Below are 24,184 nucleotides of genomic sequence, written 5' to 3' on the forward strand. Positions count from 1 at the left end.
CTCAAATATTAAAAATCATCGCGCTGCTGTAGTGAAGTTATCAGGGGTTTGAGAGTGACAGTATTGGTAGCCTAAGTGGGCTGTCACTGTACTGCCTTTTTGATCATCTGTATGAAGCACAACCTTTCAAATTGAAATAATTGCTCAAGAATGAGTTCTGATGGCTTTTTTCTGAGCTTAAACTACTACCACAAAGGTCACAACAAAGTTCTTTAGTTAAACTAATCTACTAAAAGTACTAATGATCATATTCCAGCCTATTTTACAGTTGTTTACTCTATATGAAAAAGGGGTTTACTAAAAAACACTCAAGGAATGTAAAACTAGATGAGAAGTAACATTTTTCTTATTAGGCTTTCTAAAAGTAATAGAAAACAAAGAGCTCATTCTGTTTTTTGAAACCCTAAGTAAAAGCCTGAGGCCAAAACATTGTTTTTAAACTTAGTTGCTATTTTTAGCAAAAGCTGTCTCCTACTTTTTATTTAATTACACAACAGCCCAACCTTATGCAGGAGTGGGCTGTCTACATTGTAAGTCTAATTAAGAGTATATATAACACACAGAAAACACAGAATACTAGAAATACAACAGCCCATGGATTACAGGAACAAGTGAAAGAGGATGTTACATTGAGCTATGCATATTACTGTGTGTTGGGTTGAGCAGGCCAGTTTTCCCTTGTAAACATTTGCTATCATTTCCATAATGTTTCAGTCAGGCTCTGCCACCTCCAGTGATTTATCAGCACGTCTTTTAATGTTTGACATTCCATTCTGTGGTGGGTTGACCTTGACTGGATGCCAAGTGCCCACCAAACTGCTCTATCACTCCCCTCCTCAACAGCACAGAGTGGGAGAAAATAAGATGGAAAAAAACTTGTGGGTCAAGATAAAGGCAACAGCAAAAAGTCATGCATGCGAAAGCAAAGGAAGACAAAAGATGTTATTCCCTTCCCATCACAGGTGATGCTCAGCCACTTCCTGGGAAGCAGGGCTTCAGGATGTGTAGAGGGTGCTCCAGAAGACAAGTGTCATAATTAACGAATGCCCCCCTCTCCTCCTCCGTTCTCTTAGCTTTTATATCTGAGCAGATGTCACACGGTTTGGAATATCCCTTTGGTCACTTTGTCAGCTGTTCTGGCTGTGTCCCCTCCCAAGACCTTGCCCACTACCAGCCTATTGGGTGGGGGAAGGCTGGAGAGACAGCCTTGGTGCTGTGCAAGCGCTGCTGGGCAGTAGCCACACACCCGTGTTACCCTCACCTTTCTAGCTACTGATAACAAGCACAGCACTCAGCCAGACCCGATGTACATTCGTAGCTTTATTTCTTGAAAGTGAGTGATTTTATAATAATTTCAGCTTATTTCCAGGTTAGAACAAGGGAAAAGGAAGTAAAGTAGGTGTACATTCTTCTACAGAACCTCTCATGGCTCACAAGACCCCAGAAATCAAGCAGGAAACAGGAAAAAAAATGTATTTGTATTGTTGAATCTCATGAGGTTAATGGCTACTTTTCACTACGCCAAGTCAATATCTGCTACAAGAGATGCTGATAACTACTGTAATGCAATTAACAAATAATACAGCAAAGACAGTCTAGGCCAGTCTCAACATCCTCCATGTTAAGGTAGATAACTATGTTAGATAAATACAGTTAATCATTTTAGCTATTAAGACATTAGGTATCTAATTTAGTATTTAGTTATCTAAGAAAAAGCAGCATAGAGATTCAGGGCAACATATTCATAGCTATTACTGATTTCAGAAGAGATGTGCCTATTCAGAACCTGTTTTGCTGCCAAACCAAGAACCCCAAGGAAGGATACGGGTGGGGATTTAGAGTAGAGTGAAAATAACCATTTGTTCCTCCCTGCATTTACGCAGACTTGAGTTTAGGACTTCAGCATACTCAACTCAAGCCTGTGCACTAGTGTTTTCTTAAGGAAGCAGGGGAGAGCAGAGCTTGCAGAAGCAATTTTTAATTGGACAGGTTAGTTACGATTGATGATGATCACAGAGATCTGTTCTGCTGCACTGGGCTAAAGCATCCTCAGCACAGCCCTGTTCAGCACCACGCAGAACAAGGATGCTCAGATTCCCACGTCTACTGACCTCTATTACATATATGTACAATCTCTCAGACTGAAAGCGAGCCCTGACAGCCAATGCTAATCCAAAGAATTCTTTCAGCTGTTCAATACAACCCTTCCTTTTCTTCTGCAATACTGGTTTGTTGCCAAACTAAATCACATTGGTACTACTCCTGGAGAAGCCACACTGGAGGATGAGCATGCGGCGTGGGGTCTGGTGACCCACACGCAGAACTCTCCTCACCACCGACTGACTCTACACTCTTGTCAGGTGAAACCTCAACGTCACATAACCCTACACTGAAATACACATCCTACTTTACTTCTGGACAAATATAAAATCGCTTATGCCGCGTGTCAGTTCATGCTTCCCCAACATAAATGCTACACTTCTAATAGTCCAAAATATGTGAGAGCTGGACTGCATCACCGGTTTGGAAGATTTATTTATTTATTTTACAGAATAAAATCGCTCAGGGATTATCCAAAATCAACATGAATTTCTTGGGTGGAGAAGCTTAAATGGGTTCTTTGTATAAGCAAACAGACTTGCACAAACACACTGGCAGTCAACCCTCCAATGGCTCTACATCAGAGAAGGGACCAGAGTTACTTCACCTCAGGTGTGGGATAAATGGCATGGCTGAAGGAGAGCTCATTTAAGCAGTTTTCAGATAGCAGAAATTATACAACTTGTACATTATGCTGCAAACACCCCATACGGGCCAAGGCATGTGATTTTAAGACTTTATTTAGCTGAAGTGCATTAAAAGAAATAATGTATTTCTTTATTTTCTTTGGCAAAGCATTAATCTTCTGATGTGCTTTCGAAAAAACAAATGCGCCATCACTTTAATTAATCTCTTTTTCTGACCTCCTCTAAACCCACAGTCAGAAAACAATGATAGATTAAAATAAAGTGTTTGCTCTAAGATTAGTTGACATGTTAATCTTGCTAGGAAAGAGGACTTTGGTTTTCAGGGAAATAACAGAGAATTGTGTTTGTTTTTCTGCTGTGTATGCAAGGGAAATTCTTAGGCAGAAAAAAAAAAGCAAGCATATTGGGTTATATGAGCAGACTTTAGACTGGAGATTCATAAAATTTAGCCCTTCATTAAACAGCCTCCAAAAATCATGGACCCCTTTTTACTGGATAATTCAAAACAATACTGGAGGCCAAATTTTCCAACATTGCCCTCAAATTTGTGCATAAAATTTCTGCAGGTCGTCGTACTTCTCTTATTCCACAAGGGAATGCTTGCGCATCCAAACTCTCAACTACCCTGGTCATAATAGGTGACGGAATATTTGTGCTCAGTACATATAGACACTTGTCCACTTGTCATGGACTGACTTTAAAGCCTGTCCCAGAACTCGCTCATACACAAGGCCTCCAAATGACTCATGAACAAGTAAGGCACTGTGTGAAAAGGTGACTTGTAATTATATGCCATGAAGGAAAGGAAACTAAAAACCACTGCCTTACCTTCTCTGTATCTTCTTCTTCCCTGGGTCATTTACTGTAGGAGGCAGTACCAGGATATCTAAACACAAAATCTAATGAACCACCCATCTAAACTCTTGTGGTCAACAATTTTCAGAACTAGACATTTCACAGAATAAGGGCAAGCAAGTATTTGGAGACTGAGCCAGGGGACTGGAAAAAGATTCACCTCTTCCTCTGACAGTGCTGCTCATTTCAGCTACATGACATCATCATATTGCTTCATGTTAATAGTTAGAAGAAATAAGTTTAAACACACAAAAATGTAGTATCATCATGAGAAAGTATCAAGAGGAAGAAAAGCAAGGAAGAAGATACTGAAAGGTCATTTGCATGCAACAAAGCATATTAAAAGGGAAAGCACAATCGTGTATGGCCAACTAAATAGCTCTGGAGAGCTTGCTCAGGTCCACCATAAATCCACTGCGCCTCCATCAAATACCAGAAGTGCAACCAACATACAGGGCCAAGTGTTTTAGACTTTATGCCCCACCACTACAAATACATACACTCATGGGAGGAGCAACAGCTGAGACTGAGCAACTACTATTTATATGGAGCAACCCATGGAAAGCTTTATCTTTGCCTGCATGTACTGACAGGCAGAAAGCAACCCCACAACTAAACTAATTAGAAGGATTACCTGTCAAACTGCCATGCATAGTCAGAAGTCTAATGAAATAAATAATTTGATTGCTTTTGTTCTTACAGCAAAACACAGTAATTCCTTACAATTGCATGATGCCATATGAAAACGTTTAAATACAACTGTAAGCTTAAAAACTGCGGTTTCAGGTTTGTGGGTCTAGTATAGACAATTGTGTGAGAAAATACATCCCCTAAAGATATACTGCTTAAAGTCTGAATGCTTCACCCAATCCTTCATTTGATTATTGAACCCTGGATAACTTGTATCAGCAAGCAATAACATGCCAAATAAATGTGATGGGAACCATGAAAGAATGTTCAATAAATACTGAATAACTCCTCCTGATACCAGGAACCAGGTCTTAAAGCATTGTGTTTTAGATTAACCCTTAGACCTTAATCTGGCCCTAGTACCCTCAGGAACTATTCATGCAACTTTTAAGATAAACACACCACTCATTAGTGTATATTGGAGCAATTACTTTTTGTAAAGGTATCCTCCACAAATAAATTACCATTTACTCGAGATACTGAAGCGGTCATATGTATTATTTTCTTTATTAGAAAAATAACAAGACCTTAATTTACAAATTGAACTACTGATTTCCTTTGCTATCTACGTACCTATTGCTGGGACACTTGTTTAACACCTAATCTGTTTTTCAAAGGAAGCTGTACTATAATTAAATTAGTACAAGCATGTTCTGACAGAATGAACTAATAAACATGACAAACACTAACCCCCAAGTTTTTATTAAAGCATACAGGAGGATAATGAACCTATTAAGATATCAGTAAGATACTTTTTTAAATTTTGCATTTCCAGTCTTGTTTCCCTCTGATTAGACTAACTATTACCAAGGTACGATGAGATAACAGTACAAACTTAGAAGCAGAATTTTTTTGGTTGTCTCCAATTTTGGCAAGGGAAACACCATTAACCAGCATTTTAGTATGAAGTTCTACACCAGTCTATGCCTCCAGAAACACTTTAATATGCATAAAGCAAATAAAATGGGGTGGGGGTGGGGGTGGTGTGTGTTTACATAACAGAGATGGAGAAGTTTTCTGTACTTGAATGACTGCATTTTACAGTCAGTAAGGTGAATAACTACAGAAAGTTTAATTTATAAGACTAAAAAAAATGAAAGGAAAACAAAGTAAAAAAACCTTCACACATTAGAGGCTAGAGAGCCATCACTGTATAGCAGCAGATCTAAATATCCATCGTAAAGTGATCTCAAGGAGCAAAAGCAAAGAGGTCTGAGCCTACAGAAAGCTGACTGCTCATGTTATGTTTCTTGTTCTCTGGCCACACTGAAGCCAAGTGAAAGTCTCTGTGAATTCCCTTCTTCACTTGCTCACACAAAACTGGAAGGGAATTCCTTGTTGAGGCTGACTGCTATGTAAAATGTATCTTGATACAGAAACAAGTATAGAATTTGTGACTTTTCTAGTCTCATACTTTCTTCGCTTCTGGGCTGCACTTTTGATGGCAGCACACTACTTGCACTATTAAGGACCGCTTTTCAGCAGACCTAATAATTTTAAAGAAAAAGACCTGTAACACCATGCTCATGTAGCTGAGCTGGTTGTAAAACATGAGTAAGGTAATACCACCACACCAGGTATCCTACTCTACATGCCACTTTACTTTGCAGAATACTCTCTATTAAATAGACAAGTAACTACAGAGCACAAGAAAACAGCATGCCCTTAGTTTACCATAAATTAGACTTTCATCTAGGCTTTACCCATTTTTTCCCAGTTTCAAAGTCACTTCATGTCTAGGTGGGCATGTCTACACTTGCAAAATAACAAATAATTTCAGTACTGGCAGCCCTTCAAAAACCTTCCAGAAATTTCCCATCTTCCAGTAATCCCAAAATGAATGAGCTCTGCCACAGCTTATTAAGGAAGAATCACTGAACATAGCCTGAAATAGGACTACATGCAAGCAAACAGGTACCAAATAAAACACTGGTGTAGTGGGAACCCCTGAATACATTACTCTTCCTGGGGTAATGAGGTCTCTGGGCATTCCAGAGTAACAGAGAGGCAAAGACAAGCCACCAGAGCAGGTTTCAACATAACCATGCTCAGCCTTCCCATACCAGGTGCTGAAGTGAAGCACACCTCTCTGGCCTTGCAGCAAAAAATAAGACAAAAAGAGATATCCAAGCTATCCCAATCCAAGACATTGGATTAGGAAGAGAGCAATTAATTAGCCTTGCATTGGCAAAGACTTCACAAACAATGACAGGAAGCACAGCTCATGTACTCTGCAACTACCTGAAAGGAGGCTGTAGCAAGGTGGATGTCAGTTTCTTCTCCCCAATAACAAGCAATAGCACAAGAGGAAACAGCCTCAAGCTGCACCAGGGGAGGTTTAGTCTGGATATTAGGAAAAATTTCTTCATGGAAAGGGTTGCCAAGCATTGGAAGAGGAAGCCTAGGGAAGTGGTTGAGTCATCATCCCCAGAGGCATTTAAAAGACATGTAGGTGTGGCATTTAGGGACAAGGTTTAGTGGTGGACTTAGTAGTATTAGGTTAATGGTTGGACTCTGTGATCTTAAGGGTCTTTTCCAGCTTAAATGATTCTATGATTCTCTGATTCTACTTGAAGATCTGGTGATTAAGAAAATTAAGTCAGTAACAATAACTTCAGGAAAAAGCATGCACTGGGTGTGCACTTCTACCTGAAAGGGCTCCACATTCAGTCTGAGCCTCTGGATAGGATCACTGTACCAATAATGTCTGTCCAAGCAACACAGATAAAATCCTGCAATTTCCATCACATTGCTGATTCACTGAGCTTACACTACAAAAAAAGGCCAAGTTGAAAAAATCAGTATAGCTCCCCCAAACCCACTTTCACTCTCCAGAAAGTCAATTTTCCTTGCTTTGCCTGACTAGCAGGTAGTGCTCCTGCAAATGTCTACCTTGCATGTTTTTCTTAGGAATACACATTTCAGATATGATCTGAAATAGTATCACAAAGTTTTACAAGGGCAAATGTGCTTCACTGCTTATTGGAATTACTACCATCAGTCTGAGGCATGAGACATATGAGTCTCTCCAGGAACAATGCACAGAGAGGAGAGTACATGAGTACGTTGTTCCTTAAGGTAATCCTTTACTGGAAAGCATATTAGTATAAAGACCTTTTCATGATTGGCCAGACATAACATATTCCAATGTAACACAGGGAAAATTCAGTCTTGAAACTGAGGCATAAAGCTTTCTTCCTGAATGAAGCAACTGAAAGCAACTTCAGTGACTAGGATACTTCAACAATAACGTACATTTGTACAGTGTAACAGTAGAAGAAAAACAAAATTATGATGTTCTGTACACCATCAAGACTGGGTAGGTATTAGCACAGGAGGTAAAGACAAGACAGTGGTAATTTTAAGAGTAGTGAAGGGAACAAAACTGGATGAATATCACTTCACAGGAATCAATTCAGTTGGTGTATGATAAATGAAGTGCTGTGCCACAGTAGGCAAGTCTACAGTCACACCTACTGAAAACAGCACTTTAAAACTTTGGGAAGTTTAAACATACAAATAGAGAAAGAGGGACTGAGAGCAAACAAGGGAGAGCCTAAGTTCGGAGCACAGGCAGACAGCTGGCCAAGGAAGACAACCCACGTTATTCCACTGACAGGGAATAAAAAGAATGATTTTAAAAGTAGGAGAAAATTACAAGGAGCATGCCACAGAGTTAGGAGGGAGAAAGGGGAAAAAGCAAGCAATTGAGTGTATACCTGGAGGGACATTATACAGCAGCACAAGTAACGATACAGAATTTGTACTTCACAGCGACCAGACCGATGGGTGATATCTGCTGAAGTGCTTTGACGCTTCTACAGAATCCAAGCTAAAACTTTTAATGTGTTAGGCCAGTCCATCTTCTCTTGAAAATCGATCCCAAAATTTTATTTACAACTGTGATGTAGGATAAGACTGAAATGTTCAACTAAATAGGATTTTTCAGAATAGTACTAATACAACAGTAACACTCTTCCTACTTCACTAGCTACTACGATGGCATTAGGATGGCATTCAGTATAACGTAAGTCCTTTTTTTGCATACTCACCTTGGATGATACTATTTTAATAGAGGTATAAAGGGAAGTGTAGGTTTCCATCTTCATTTGTCCATGGAAATGTTAAATTTACTATCTAGAATAACTACCCGCAGTAAACAGATCCAAATTATTTAATACTGTATAGCAGCCTTTTTATTCTAAGGATTAAATGACCCACTTGGGCAAACATAACATTTTCCCATCTTTTATCTGTATACTTCAAAATCAATGGATTGTAAGAAGTTTTCAAAATTATTAGTTTAGATTCCCTGATACTTTAAACTGCTGCCGCACCGCTGACTGCAAAGAGCTGTGTCAGTTTATTCTAGCAGAGAATGTGACCCCGTGCTACCAGGGGCCGTAGCACAAAATGTTTGCAAAATATTACGCAATGCAGTGCTACCTCACAGCGCTCAATCAATGCTTCTAATCGCTACCTGTCCTGAAAAGCCTTGTCTCTGTTTCAGCTCTTTGCACAAGGAGTGCAAGCTGACAGCAAAGGGAACCAGCTGTGGCTCAGCAACTCCCAGCATGGATCCCCACTGGATGTCAGGGCAACAGAGGGCTGCTGCTGGCTGACGTGACTTGAAGTGAATCCAGCAGCCGGGACAATCTGCTTCTCTGGTCTGACACTCTTCACTGAGTTACACTTTCTGCCATCATCGGAAAAGGTCATGATTTTGACTGAGGAGCACTCCATGCTCTGTCTTTCATTACTTTGCACAGCACAGGGCAACAGAGTTGGATAAAACAGCATAGGTAAAAGCCTGAATTTATTAAAATCTGTGGAAAACCTGAAGAAACAGAATTGAACCTTGTACTTTCTTTAAATATAGCAGGTTTCTCCAGCAATTGCTGATGCTTTAAATAACCATTTCCATGTGCTGTATAGTGCAAATTTTACATCTTTGGGGACAAAACGCATTTTTGTCAAATTAACCACTTCAAATTCTGATATATATCTTCTCTTTTCCCATGTTCTGTTACACTATTTAAAAATTAATTGGCAGATGAATTCTCTATTACCAAGATAGCAGTTTCCTTTTTAACCTTCCCGAAGAAAATGCTGAAGGTTTCATTCTTAGTCACCTGGCTGAACTGCCTAGCATAGCAAGTACAGCAACACGCCAAAGACACTGTGATGGCTTTATTTTTTCTTGGAGTTCTACATTACAGCTGAAAGAGACTAAAATGCCACCACTATAAAACTGATCTGTCATTATAGATGATTAAGGGACTTTTTTTGGTCTTTGTTTTGCACAGGTGAGATGTGCTACATAGAAAGCAAATCAGTTCACCTGACCCAAAGCAGTGCTAGAGTCACAGTCAGGCAAATGTTGATTTTCTCATTCCTTTATATTAGCAGACATTGAAGCCACAGCTCATTACAAACTCTTAGAAACTGCCTGTGGCTTTACAGTAAAATTTATATAAAAAGACAGCAACTGAATTTGACCTGCACTCTACACATACACAGATGTGCAAATGATCATTCAGAGTTTATATACCGAAGTGGATTCAGAAATACTGCAATTGGTCTCTTCATAATTAATTGCTAGATAAAACTTCTTCATCTAAATCATGTGAACACTACTACAGAAAGAAGTCAGTGGAGTCTCTGATAGCAAAGACTCAGAGCTAAAACATTTGAAACCACAGTTATTTTGAAATAAATGACTGCAACAACAATTCCAGAGAATTTTAGCAGTCTGCTATAACATTTAACCCAATGAGGATTAATTTGGCAACTAAGCAGTCACATGACCAACCCAGTAATTTGTTATAGTAAATTAGATTATTTTAATAAATGTATTAATGCACAAAACATAAAATTCAACCTTTAGAAAGATAAGAAAATGTCTAGCTTGAGGAAAAAGAATAGTCCCATGCAGTATCAAAAGGAGGGGAAAAAAAGCACCTCCTTCCTTCAGCAAGCAGCGATGAGACCGCCTCATTCAACCTGAGTCCACAGCACCATATCATTTTGTCCTTTATTGTTTCTTGCAGCACACAGCCCCTACTTGGATCTTGCTGAGAGATTTAAGTAGATACACTTAAAGTAAGAGTAATTCATTGATGAAGCTGATTATCTAAGAATGAAGTAATCTGCAATTACTTCTTCCTGCATAGTCTGCCTACATTTCCCTGAAATGCCTACATCGCTCCTTAAAGAAAGGGAACCTCCTAAAAACAAAGCAAACAGAAAGACTCCATGTTCCCAACCCAATTATTTTTAGAATCTGGAATTAAGTTGTGCATTGCTGATGGTTCCTCAGTCTTACAACTGCAGATCATGGTGAACTAAAAATAGAACTACCATTAAACACTGGATTGATCCCATCAAGTTCTACATCATTTGTTGCAAGCTTTGTGGGTATCAAAATTTAAATCAAAGGTCTATACCATAATGTAGAGATTCTTATTAATAAATAGAAGTATTGATCAGCTTTCTTCCTACAGCTAACCTAGGTACTGAATAAACTTTTTGCCTCAACTATCAAAACAAATCCAGACATGTTACACTTCCAGACAGAAGGGATTATTCTCTGCTATGGGGATAGTTTGTTTCCATTCTTTCAGCAGATGCAAATATATCTTTCAAACTGACTTTGATTAAAGGATTCCTAAGCATTTTCCCTGAGGAAAATAATCTGAATCATCTCACTATTTTGTTTATTAAATTATTTTAATTTTTACTTTCCCTGCAATGGTACGGCAAACATTTAAAGGAGTTACTCTGAAACATCACAGCATTGTTCATCTCAGTGAACTGTGACATGCCTTCTAAAGGCAGGACACCAAAAGATATAAAAGTTACCTCTTCATAGGCTTCACATTCTTGAACACTTTTTTTGCCCCACTAACAGCCATCTGCATCTAATCAGAAGTGATGGTATCAGCTGGAGAACATACCTATGTCATGGGGTGAAAGGTGGAAAATGATGCATAAAGAATCTCAAAACCTACATCCAGAGTTTCCTGGAATGTAGTAAAGACATTATACTCTCCAATGGATGAATGTAAATAAAAAAACCCCAAAACTTTTCTGGATAAGGATCCAGAAGACTGTAACAGGTTTCCAAAGTTCTTACTTAAAAACACATCTTTAAAAAAAGAATTATATTACCCTTATTTGTAGATATGGATGAAAAAATCTGGTTCTTTTAACAGGGGAATTAGTTGAATAGAGTACCAGAACAGATTAGAAAACTATTCATGGACATGTTTAAATCATGTCTACAGATACTGCGTTGACAGACTCAGTGGAAAAGCTCAAAAGAAACAGAGACTACAGAGAACCTATTTTTCATGTTACTATAACAAATGTAAAGACAAAGTCCTCTTCTTAGTAACAACCAAAATCGGTCACTATTCCATCAAAGTCAATGGAATATAGAGCTACATTAAGTAGTCCCAGAATCAGCATAATAATGTTTAAGTGATCATTGCAAATAAATACATGGCTGTTAAGGTACGATGCTATGATCAGTTACAATTGTTACCATTTCGGTTGGCTAGAAAAGAAAATAACAGAGCAGCTCAGAAACACTTCACAAATGGCAAATTTTTATTTTCTTAGTTTTGATTTTGAATGGAACAAGATTTTTAAAAACCTGCTTAAAATTAAGCAGAACTGATAAAGTCAACACCAAATGCCAAAATTTCACTCAAAGGATCTATTTACATAATTATGGGCATGATTATGGGACCTCTATGAGTAATTAACCGAATGTAGCTCAAAGGAAAGAAATAAACAGAGTACTGCAGCATCCCTAGGCTGCTTATGTCTCACCCATTCAGATTTAAAACATTCCAGTGGGTTCATGACATGTAATGATCATTTGTTTCCTTACAGTAGATACCCAGCACTAAAACTATACAGTAAAATGCAGATCTTACCAGGCAAAGACAAAACCCTCATCAATTAAATGCCTCATAGTAACGTTTACATATGCGCACACACTTCCTTCCTTAAGCTGCCTTTTCCAAGCCAAAGAAGGAATAAGGTTTCTGGGCAGCAGCAATTCCTGTATCAGGATGGGCAGCGCAGTGAGGTGACAGTTCCTGTCCCGACCTGCGAAAACAACCAGTTCCTCTGGGCACACTCCAATGTGGGATCCCTTGCTGTCGATGAATACCATGTGAAGAGCTCAAGGTGATTAATCAGTGCCAGCTTTGTAAACAGGAAGCTTCTCCTCTCTATACATTACAAAAATTAAACTTGGCTATGAAACAGATATGGAACTAGCTTAATTCTAGCTGGTTGGCATGCTTAGAACTGGGTTCTTTTTAATGTACCTACAGTGTGATACTGTTGGACTGGGAAACATCTTGCCATCTAATTCCGCGTTAAAATTAAGCAGAACTTTATTTGCACCCCTATGTGTTCTGGGATGCAAACAAGACTACAGAGTTCTCCAGGTCTATAATACTTAAACATAATTGACTAAACCCCAAAAGAATTTATATTAAAGATAATCCGTCTTTCAATGATTCTCCGATATTTTAATTTATATGCCTAGGAAGCAGAAAATAACGTTGAAATAGAAATTAATGTGAATTAAATGTGTGCATGCATAAGCTTAAAGCAGGCATGTGAGATGTCAGGTCAGCTGCCTTTCTACTGCTTTTCTCCCTTTACTTGTACAATGGAAGCCATAAATGCCTTTTAAACACAGCTGTCACTGCGTACTCAATGCGGCCAGATGCCTACCACTACTACTAACCAAAAAGCGCTGAAGCCCACGCAAGGATTTGCTGGTCAAAAACCTTCTAAGCACTACAGACACTAAATCTGAAGTGGTTTTGTACTGACCAAACAGATTGCCAATAGCTCTGATTCACCTGATTCAGCAGTGTAGGTATTCTCCAACATCAGCAATCATTAAAAACATCCGTACTACTTAAAATAAATGAAAGTCACAAGCTAGCTAAAATTACTAAACGTATACTGACTCTCTGTGCCTGCCTAACTTCTCTCCTTTGGGGTTATACACAACATGGACAAAGGCTCTTAGCTAAGGATGAGTCCCTATTTTTAGGAGCCCAGTTCTTGGAACACCTAACTTTCATGACCTCCTCCTCTCCTGTCTGCAGCAGTGCAGACCACAATCCCACTCTCCCCGCCATCACCACACGTTCACGGTGACACATCTCTAAGGCCACTGCAGCAAATGCTTACACAAAAAAAAGTGTTATTGGAAAAGTATTCTTAGCTACCATTAATTCCACTTAGCAAGTGGAAACTGGTGAGAGAGCCAACTCCATCTGATCAGACAGCTCTTCTTGGACCACATGCAAGTGCCCTGGGAACCACCAGTGGCCCACAGACCACAGTTTGAGAATCACTGTTCGAAATAACTCACAACCCTCTTATTATAGAACACCATGCTCCTTGTCTTGCTCAGACTACTATTTTAGGTTTTTTTCCTGCAAGCACAGCATATCATGATGGTAGGAACTTATGTCTCATATCTGGTAACCATGCCCACAGTTATATCTGTCATTTGGTGGACAACTCTCTAGCAATCAACAACATGAATAACTTGCTGACGTATAAATGCAGTTTTACACAAATGGTTTCTGTCATTTTTTTGTGTACATTTGTATCACTTTATCTAGAGGTAGAATCTCAGTCAACTCTGCAGTTTCATTAGAAGTCAGAGGGCTGGAAAAGCAAACTCCATTCAGATGAATTGTAACAACTAAGAGGCAATATATCAAATAAATTCAAGCTGCACATGGCTTCAAAATTTTCCTGTAACACTACAATTTTATTTTAGTTTTTATACAAAACTTCATTTCACTTCAAAACTTCACTGATGGCAATTAACATTTTGGGATCACATAATCAATGTCTTCATAGATAATTTATAATCCCTCCATCACTTCTGTGCTTTTTCCCATATTGCTTCTTAAGGATAGAATTCAGTTTCAAAACGGTCTGAAGGCCCTACTCTCCCTGCATAAAGAAAAAGGAATGGAAGCACTCTTTTGATGGACTGTAAATCAATCCTTACTTACCTCTTTTTATCATGGGAAATGAACTAAGCATAGTTTAATAGATTTTAAGGACAAGCTATGATCTTCTACAGTCCATAGGACATGAAAGATCAAACTAGAATTTTATCTTGTAACTTGGCTAGTAAGAATGTCACTTAAAATTCCCTGTCATTCAGAAGCTACCTAATACTGATTCAGAACCAAAACAACAGAAAATTCAGTAGACAAACCATTCCAAAGGATAAACATGCCTTGCTAAAACAATAAAAAGTATTTGTATTACGACTGTGTATAGCTCAATACTCATCTGTACAGTTTAGAAAGTTCTAGAGGTTGATCTTTAATATAATTTATCATGTGACCAAATATTGTAACATTAAGACATGACTGATGACTAGCCATTTATTGGGTATATATTTAAATGCATCAGTTACATCTCCTGAATCACACTATTCCATATTTCGATAGCACTTGGCATACACAGTATATTACCAAAAATCAATAAATCACTTAATGCTGATTTCATTTCTCTTTACTTCTCTATCTTACTTTGCTCTAAAGACAAGTATCTTTGTCATCCTAAGGACAAACCAAACCAAACCTGTGTTCTTCTATTCTTATTTCTGTCTGAGACATTGTATTTCTTATTTCTTATCAAACCACAGCAGATGTCCACAGATTTAGTCCATTTTTAAGCATGGCTATGTAGGTACACCTGCTGCCTATACAACCTTTAGTGGCAAAAGCCAACCAGGATGCTAAAAAATGGGGGTGAGGGATGTGTTAAGGGGAACTGAGTATCAAGGGTTTCTGATCTAATCTCCCATTTTCAACAGCTTTTAAGAAAACTTTGGGTGAGACTAAGTCTTTTAGTCCTTATTTTAAAGTGGGATATTCATAACACAGCAACTGAATTAGCAATGAGTGTAAAATTAGCGATGAATAATTTCAGGATTTGGTTATTGATAGGTGTTGATTTAAACTAGCAGTTTACTTCCTATCAAAAGGAGCTAAAAAGCTGTTGAAAAGCTTCCAACTAGCTACTGTTCATTGTCATCAGAGGAGCTACTTCTAAACATGGGTCTTTAGTCCTTCTGCAGTAGTCATGGATTTCATTTCATAAAGTACAGAGCTTCAGTCTCCACAATTCACGATGTATTATAATGCCCACCCCAACAAGCAGAGCAGCTATACTGGCATTTTGACAGAATAATTTGAGTGTGAATAAATATGAAATATTTTTAATCTTCATTTTATTTTTCAATTTTACCATTTTTTGTTAATCAAGATGTTTACAAAGTATTTACAAGTAACATTGTTTAACAATTTAATTTCTTTTAAAAGCACCAAAGTCCTTTTTCTGTTAAAGTTTTTTTTATCTATTTTCTGCTCGTGTTTAAGGGAAATTGTATGTTTAAAACAGAGCAATGCAACAAAAATTATTTTATTCTGATTTCACTGCTGTAAAATGAAACATTCAGTGACAGCTATAAACCACAAAAACATGACCTGCCTTTTGTCTTGCAACTAAGTCAAAAGACCACCCATTTAATCCCTAGGAAATTACTGAGTTACAGATACCGGCATTCAGGCAGTAGCCTCTGTTTGGACAGTGAGGGCACTGAGCTATAGCGTACTTCTAACGCATTAATACAGAAAACAGTAACTTCCACTTTAAATAAACCCTCACAACATCTAATAAATTACTTGGTTAGATGCAGGAGAATATCTTATCAGATCAGAAATCTCAAAAGAAGTGTCATGCAAATTCTTCAACGGAGGGACACGTTCAAAGAATGTGAATCCAGAACTTAAAAAAATACATCAGCTGTGGGTATACCTGCCTATTGTTTTAATTTTTAAGGAAAAATTTACCGTATCTTAATTATGATCTATTTGTATACATTTTTACTTTCTTATGAACACATCTTTATAAAGTAGAAGTTAACCAAATGATGTGCAAATAGCTGCACCTTAAAAAGACTTACAATACAATCACAATATATTTGTCATGGTAAACAGAGTGAGTAGGCAGGGGTTTTGGTATTAAAAAAACGAACCTGTTTCCAGGTAGCATTTGATCAAGAGGCACAAACACCTTAATCATTAGAAAGACTACACATCAAGGTCTCAGGTACTGAAAAGAAAAAAAGCAGCGCTTTTAAGATCACATGAAAATTTCTAAAGCATATACAGATTATGTCAGATTTAAAATAAAGAGAGTGCTAGAAAACTACTCTCCTTTTTGTAATTTTGTCTACATCTAAGAATTGATGTTGGCCTGTTTTACAGTCACAGCAGAGTTCGAAACAACTGTATTTTTAAAAGCTGAGGAGGGGATAAGAAGTTGAAACCAAGGCATAACTTTTGTATTGCATTCACTGAATAAAAAATAAGTTTCAAATCTTTTTGCACAGTGGATTGATAGCTAGGAGCAGAATTACAGCAATGAAATGTTCAATTAATGTTGCGTGTCTCTGTGGAGCATAGCTTGCAAGAGCTCTCTGAATAGAAGGCTATCATACAGAAGTAAAAATGAAGGGTGTAGCTTTGTTCGGCTTTTAAATCGCTATGTGACATGCCTCCAGTAAATTAGGAAGTCTGTGATTGATGGCTGCTGTTGGAAAACTTGCTTTAGTACTTCAGAGATTTTCAAAATCTACTTGATCTAAATATAACAAGGCATATTATTCCAACACAGTTTGCTTCATTTTAAACCCTTTACTACTTTACAGGCAGCATCATTTATATGTTAAATGTACTATTTGAACGCTTGCACACTTTTAAATCAGTGCTCTCCAAAGTGGGGTGTGTGCACAGTGAGGCGCATGCATAACATGTAAGTAATCTTTATAATTTATATATTTTAAAAAAGATATAATGGTGGTGCATGCTCAAAAAATTTTACTGACAGAAATCTTTTACCAATAGCAGTGCATGAGCAAAAAAGTTTGTAGATCACTGTTCTAAATTCATCAGTATGAATTCTTCTTTCCTAGCAGCTTCCTTTCTCCCTTTTTTTTCATTTTTGATTTGCTAGAGTCCCATCTGAAAAACCTCAAGAATCAATGGTGTCAGATTCAAATGTTTCTTCATCAATTTATGTCCTCATCCTTTTTATCAAGAAATACTGAACTTCCCCAGAGGATTTGCACGAGGCTATTTTAAATGAAGCATCACGAAATGCACATCAGAAGCATGAAAGAATACATGGAATTTTTTACAGTAACAGTTTTGTGCCCAGTTTTTTGACAAAACATCCCCTTCTAGTTCTATGTAGCATAATAATAACTGACATGGTTTTCACAATGCTATATAGCAGTTCTTGTTACAGGAACTTTGCCTGAGAAATTCAGAACCTAGAAGGCAACAAAGAACTGTGGAGAACACAATTATCCATCCCTATGCATGTGCTTCCTTTGGTCCTTGGGGTTCTGGGTTTTTTCACTGTAACACCACAAAATGTCAATTAAGGACTCCTGTGGGGATGCAGAAGCAGAACATGAGCAATGAGTCCATGACTCCCTGTTCCTTTCAGTCACCTGGGAAATTGCAAAAATGCTCTATTTTTAGTTTTGTGGTTTTAATCATGCCTTTATAGTCAATTCCTGAAAATTACATTTTTGGCAGTAACTAAGTAAAAGGTAGGGAATTAGCTTCTAATATCCAAAAGTTGCTTTTCATTTCTTTTGCATCATAAGGATGAGAAAGAATTACCCCAAATCTCTTCTCTCACTGCAGGCAACTCACATTGTCACAAATTGGCAAAATATAAGGCCTTCCAGCCACTTGTGCTTTCTCTCGAGTTTGAATGAAACAAACCATGTTTATTTTGTTACATTCAAAGCTACTGTGAAGCACAGAGTACTACCCATGGCAACTGTAGTAATACCATAATTTCCAAAGGTCACTAAACTTTTCAGGGTTCCCTTACATGACTAGCTTAAAGACTCCACATGGAATATTCTGGAATACTGTGTAAATGTATACTAATGACAGGATGTGAGCTTCCTGCTCCTGTGCTACTAATAAAATAAATATGAAAACAATCTCATAAATGCCTTTTCATTATTTTTAAAACTATCCATCAGTGGTTTTCTATGCTTTTCTAAGCTCCATGGTGCTACAGTTATGTGTACCAGTAAGAACAGATCCTGGCACATGGTACTGAGAACACAGAAAACACCTTAATGTGTCAGGCAAGCAAGTTCCCCAAGCTCAGCCATGGCAAGAGTAGATGCTATTCAGTAAGAGAAACCAAGCCTGGCCACTTTCTGCATCCCTTCCCCCTGCAGCAAATCTCTCAGGCTCACAGCCCTGCCACAAGATGGCACTGGGACCAGGAGCAGCACAGAAGTGTGGAAAAGGTCAGTGCCCGCAGCACCGACGGCGGTATCCAAAGCAAGGACATCAGTGCACCTGCACAACAAAGAACATGACTCTTTCAAGCAGCTGTTATGGACTAGCTGTACATTAGGCTGTTTTATCACTTTAAGTCTGCTAATATAATTTGCCCACAGCATAGTGCTTTGGCTGTTAGTTTGCTAAATTTTTTACCTGTCACATAAATAAATACTTTCTCTTAGCTGTTTTTAAGGCAGCTAGTACCATTAAATGACCATTATTTCCATTACTGAACCTGGTGTATTTTATTCCGCATTTACCTTATTTACTGTCATGATTTTGGAAACCTCAGTCATGCTGCTGAGAAGCATTCTGCTCCCCAAACCAAAGAGCCATTTAAACTCTCACAACAAGAAAGCTGCTTCCTCCCTGTTCTTTAGTTGCCCTTCTCCACACGCTCACCAACTTCACTCTTGAAATGCTGTCCTTAAGATGTGTACTCTAATATTCAAGATGAAGGTCTACTATGGTTATATATAGTAATAAACCAATACCTCCTGCCTTGTCTGTAACACTGCTTATATCCAACATTTTGTCAACTTAAATTTTGTCTGCTGCTGTGCAATAAGAGATTATATTAGAAAACTGTCAGTGATGATGCCAGTATCTTTCCTGAGTTTTACAAATGAATTCCAAGTTCAGGATCACCCATGCACAGTTAAAAAAGATCTTTTTTGTCACAGGCATTAACTCATATTTATCTGCCCTGACACTCATCTACCATCTTTTTACTCTCTAATGACATTTTGCAAGATGTTTCTGTAGTTCCCTGGCATCTAATATCTTCCCAGTAATGAAATGCTATGAAGTACCATCCAAAAATTCAGAAATTTCACTGTCCACTCTCATTCTGCAAGTCACTTTGAATAAAACTTGACACAGCACCAGCCAGATACTTCACTTCTGACGTGTCCATCCTTACAAGCTACCACTTTCTTGAAAATCCCCTCCTCTCACAGGAGCGTTGTCTGTGCAAAAGCACACAGTGAAGTCAGCTGGAGGTTCGGTTTCAACTTCGATACCAGCTCCCTTCTCCCTGCAGGATGCTCTCCTTCCCCCGTACCTACACTCTCTTTTGTAGCACAGGGACTGCCACAGTGGGCATCTGTACAACATCCCTGATGGCTCCATCTAAAAACCCCTCAATTTCAACAAGCTCAGCCAGCTCAAGCCACCATTGACATCTCCCACCATCAAAGGCTCTTTTCACTAACTACACACTTACAGATCCCAGGGCAGGTTGTGAGACCTACTAACATTCTCTGCAACAAACTCAGCGCCATTCTGTTGCCAGACTTCTATCTGAATCCCACGGTTAACACAAATTATACGCTTAGGTATTTCTCACCTATCAGGACAAAGTGGTAACGTCTGGTAGTCTGACACCTGAACACAATGACTGGCAGGACTCTTATCAATGAAATACAGGTTTCAGTTTCAAACTTGAAATTAAATAAACCACTAAAAAAAGGCTTAAAAGCTCAGATGCAAATGTTAGTGAGGGGAAGTTATGCTACACAGCTACAACAGTTTCTTCAAAATTTTCAGGTTGCTTCACACTGCTGAGCCTTTTGGTCCTAAGGAATCATACTGATTTCCTGTATCACTGCAGTGACGACCGAGTACATGAGGTCTTCTGACTAAGTAGCCTTCAGGACAGGATTCCTTATTGGGTCCCCCCAGTTTGCAATGCTGTACATTAAAAATATCCACTTTGAGATGGCTACCATGTCTTGCTGGTGATTTGCACATCAAAAGACTTTTAACACATAAACAAGCAACCTCTCCCCTCCAAAACCGCACCTCAGAAATATTTATTGCTTCCTGGAAATTCACTTTTAAATTCAGAGATAATGAAGTCTCTCCTAAAGTACTCAATCTCTTAATTGGACACTTCAGTTAAAAATGTATTTTTCTAATCTACTCTTCTCAACATAAACACATTCTAGACCTTGTTTATAACCTGTCTCTGAAGACTGCCATCAGCAAACTCTTATTCTCTTAATAGCACTTATTTGACTGGCAAATCTAATTTACCTAAGAGTACTCTTTTCCTCAGTAACTTCTCTTCTCATACAACTGTTCTGTGGAAATGTAATGGAGACATTTAAAAATCATGTCATGCTGTTTTTAATGAGCACAAGTTCTGCTACTGAAATCAAGCAGGGTACACATATTTGTATGTGTAAGTTACAGTATCGTACCTTCTATCATTTCCATACCATTAGGAGGCTTACAATGTCCAGCATGGCTCACAACCCAAACGGGATACTGCTGATTTAGTCCACAATATAAGGCCTGTATAAAGGTCCTGTAATAACCTGCCAGTCCAGGGTTACCTGCCAAAAAACAAAACATACAAGGCACAGTCAATATTAACCTTCCAACAGCACGTAATGTGCTTCAGAACAAACTAAACAGCATTATACAGCAATTTGGTAATCTATTTTCTATAGTACTTCTCCAATTTTTATTTTCCCAATTTCAAGGGCTATGCTATTGAACCGGTTTAATTCCATTAATCAATGGCACCCACGAAAAGCATTTTACAGAATTACTTTGAAATTTCAGAACCTAAAATTCGAGCTCAACACAACAGAAAATCTTTTCCAGCAGAGGTCAACCACCTGGATTATCTATCCCATCAAGTCACAGATACATGAAAACTGGGCAAAGAAACCCCCAGATCTTATAAAAATACCACAAAGACTATATCACATATCACTTGATCCAGATGTCTGCACTTCAAATATCTCAGTGTTACCACTTCAAAATAGGCGTGTGATATTCTGACAATACAAACATCTGTACTGAGCATAAAAGAGAGGATGACTTTATTTTAAACTGATTGGATTATTTTTTTTTCTGCTTGCAACCTCATATTCTCTTTGTCCTCTTCCATGGACCTTGAGAAGCTCTTTCTTTTCCAACACCTGTGCTCTAGAACCACAGGAAAACCGTTCCCCCCGTCCTGCAAGCCATCAGCTTTAGCGAGAACTTCTCAGAAGAGGCTGGTGTGTGAACAAACCCACCTTGCCCTGAGAGAGCTGACCACCTTGCTCTAAATCCACTGTTCAACAGTGAGAATATCAACAGTAAGGCACCACTGCTGAAGTGGAAGTCTAAAACAGCATCCCAAAGTCAAAAATATCTATCTGGTAGGGATTTCAGGATTTCCAAACAAAACTATAATCTCTATTCGTCCTTTTTTTCTTTCTCTTTTGGATACTAGTAGTAACTTAAGTTGGAGAGTAAATCCACATGAAGACAAAGCAGATTTTGTTTCCTAATTCCCACAAAGACATAAAACTGTATTCTTTCTCTCTACTTATTAATTTTCCAAAGTAGTTCCACTGATTTCTTATTATCATTTAGACACCAGGAAACCCCACCATTACGGTTAGGATTGCTCAGTTACGTGTCTTTCATTCACATACTAGGCAATTCTGTTTGGTTATCATCAACAGCAAAAGGCAGCAAGAGCAGTATTGGGTAAAAAGGCAGCCACTTTTTAAGACAAAGACATTCCAAAATAACACAAATGTGTTACTAAAAGGGTACGAGAGGAAAAACACCAACTCACTAAAATTGCGTAAACTCCTTTGTGTCAGTCTGCTTGTAATAAAAAGGCTGAGCCGTGTAAGTACTGATAGTGACAAAGACGACAAATCAGAGCTGTAATCAAATTAGTAGTTGTAGAAATGGTGTGTGGAGACAAAAACTCTTCTCCTTCTACAGTGGGCATTTTCATTTTGCCTTCTTTTACTTCAACCCTTCTGCTCCTCAGGTAACACACAGTATGTTCATTGCTCTCCCACGAGGCATTCCCTCGGTTCAGGGCTTCCACAGCGCAGCACTGCACCAGGCACCAAAGCCACCTCCAGCACAAACACATGCGCAGGAGCTGATGTCTTGGCTCACACCAGTGATGATATGTGGGCAGAGGAGGGAAGCCTTCTACTCTAGGTCACATCACACATGCTTCATCCCTCACTTACATGTAAAAAGCATCTCTGATGGTTTTCAAACCTTAATAAAATTACTGATCTTAAAACAACATTATTTTTACTGCAGTACACAGATTTGGAAAAAAAACAACCACCAAAATCAGAAACACCAAAACACAAAAAACGAAGTACCAGTTATTATGTGTTTCTAAGCATCTCTTTGTAAACTTGACATTAAAGAAGAATTAAAAAAAACAACCAAACAACAGTTGTTGTATGTATAAACTCCAGAATGCATGATCAAATTTTTGCAAACTTTTCCAAAAAAAGTTTCTAATTCACAGGGGTCACACATCTCTACAACTGCACCACTTTTTCATACATGAAAAAGATATAATATAGGGGGCTCCAGAGACAATAAAATCAAACCTAGACATCATCTGTCAAGATCCTTGGATTAATGTCACATAGAGAAAACCTACCTTTCAGCAAGGTTGAAGATGAAAGTAGCAGCAACCCAAAATAAAGTGTGTATTCTGTAGTACAAATGATCATGATGTTTGGGCACTACACTTAGTTCTGGAATATAACGTGATTAGATATTTTGAGATCAAGGAATCATAAAATTTATCTCAAAAGCAACCTTGGTTTTTTAAATTCTTCCCTCCTCCTATAATGCAAAACTAGGAAAGGGACAGATATGGCAACAGCCGTCTTAGACATTTGGGTGCTCATTCCCATCATGAGCCATGTGAACCTAATATGTAAATATTCCAGGATTCAGTCATCAGCTGAAGAGCAATGAAGTAAGAACTGCTTACAAACAGTGAGGCTTTGCATCAAATACTATAGTAAGCTCAAGACAGTGTAATACTTTTTTGATGGAAAGTAGTTTTTTATCCTGTGATAAATGTGATGTGTACTTTAGGCAGGTAAAAAAGAACATCCATAAATAGGAAAGAAACCTCCTTTCCCCGCCCTTCATAAACATCTGGGCTCACAGTAAAATACATTCTGAGAGGGTCAGCTGTTAAGAGCTGCTGCTACTGATACTTAAAAATGCCTTGAAGGGGTACAAATGAGAACTGCTGGCACAAATGGAAAGGAAAATCAACAAAGATTTTAAAAGCAAAGATTTCTATAGAGAAATCACCACGTGTAAAGCAGCTATAAATTTATTCTTTATTGGACTTTCAATTTCAATGGAATTATTCCAGCTTTGCACTGACTGAAGTAAATGCAGATTAATAGTCCCTGCTCTTGAAAGCTTGCATCTAAAATATTTATAAGCAGAGAATGTTTATCTCCTAATATAGCTTAAATTTGCATGTCTGCAGAGTCAGTTGTTTTGTATTTTTTTTAGTTTAGTTGCTGTCAAAATACTTCAAGCGGAACAAACAAAAAACCTGAACAGATAAAGATTTTTTTGATACAACAGTTACAGTAACAGCTAATGGAAATAACTGGGGTTTAATATGCACAGCAGTCTGCGGTC

The 24,184-nt window shown here is 38.2% G+C and overlaps 1 protein-coding gene across 3 annotated transcripts in view; it reads right to left on the bottom strand.

Moving 5' to 3' along the window:
• The window catches only part of LDAH (lipid droplet associated hydrolase), a 124,300-nt gene that overhangs the window by 66,017 nt on the left and 34,099 nt on the right, over positions 1–24,184 (bottom strand). For all 3 annotated transcript variants that reach the window (XM_040597517.1, XM_040597519.1, XM_040597520.1), the window contains one exon: positions 20,947–21,081. In XM_040597517.1, the coding sequence (XP_040453451.1) occupies positions 20,947–21,081 (135 nt within the window). The remainder of the gene's footprint in view (positions 1–20,946; positions 21,082–24,184) is intronic.

The sequence above is a fragment of the Falco naumanni genome, chromosome 6 (genome assembly GCF_017639655.2).
Source record: "Falco naumanni isolate bFalNau1 chromosome 6, bFalNau1.pat, whole genome shotgun sequence".
In the NCBI taxonomy this organism is placed as follows: domain Eukaryota; kingdom Metazoa; phylum Chordata; class Aves; order Falconiformes; family Falconidae; genus Falco; species Falco naumanni.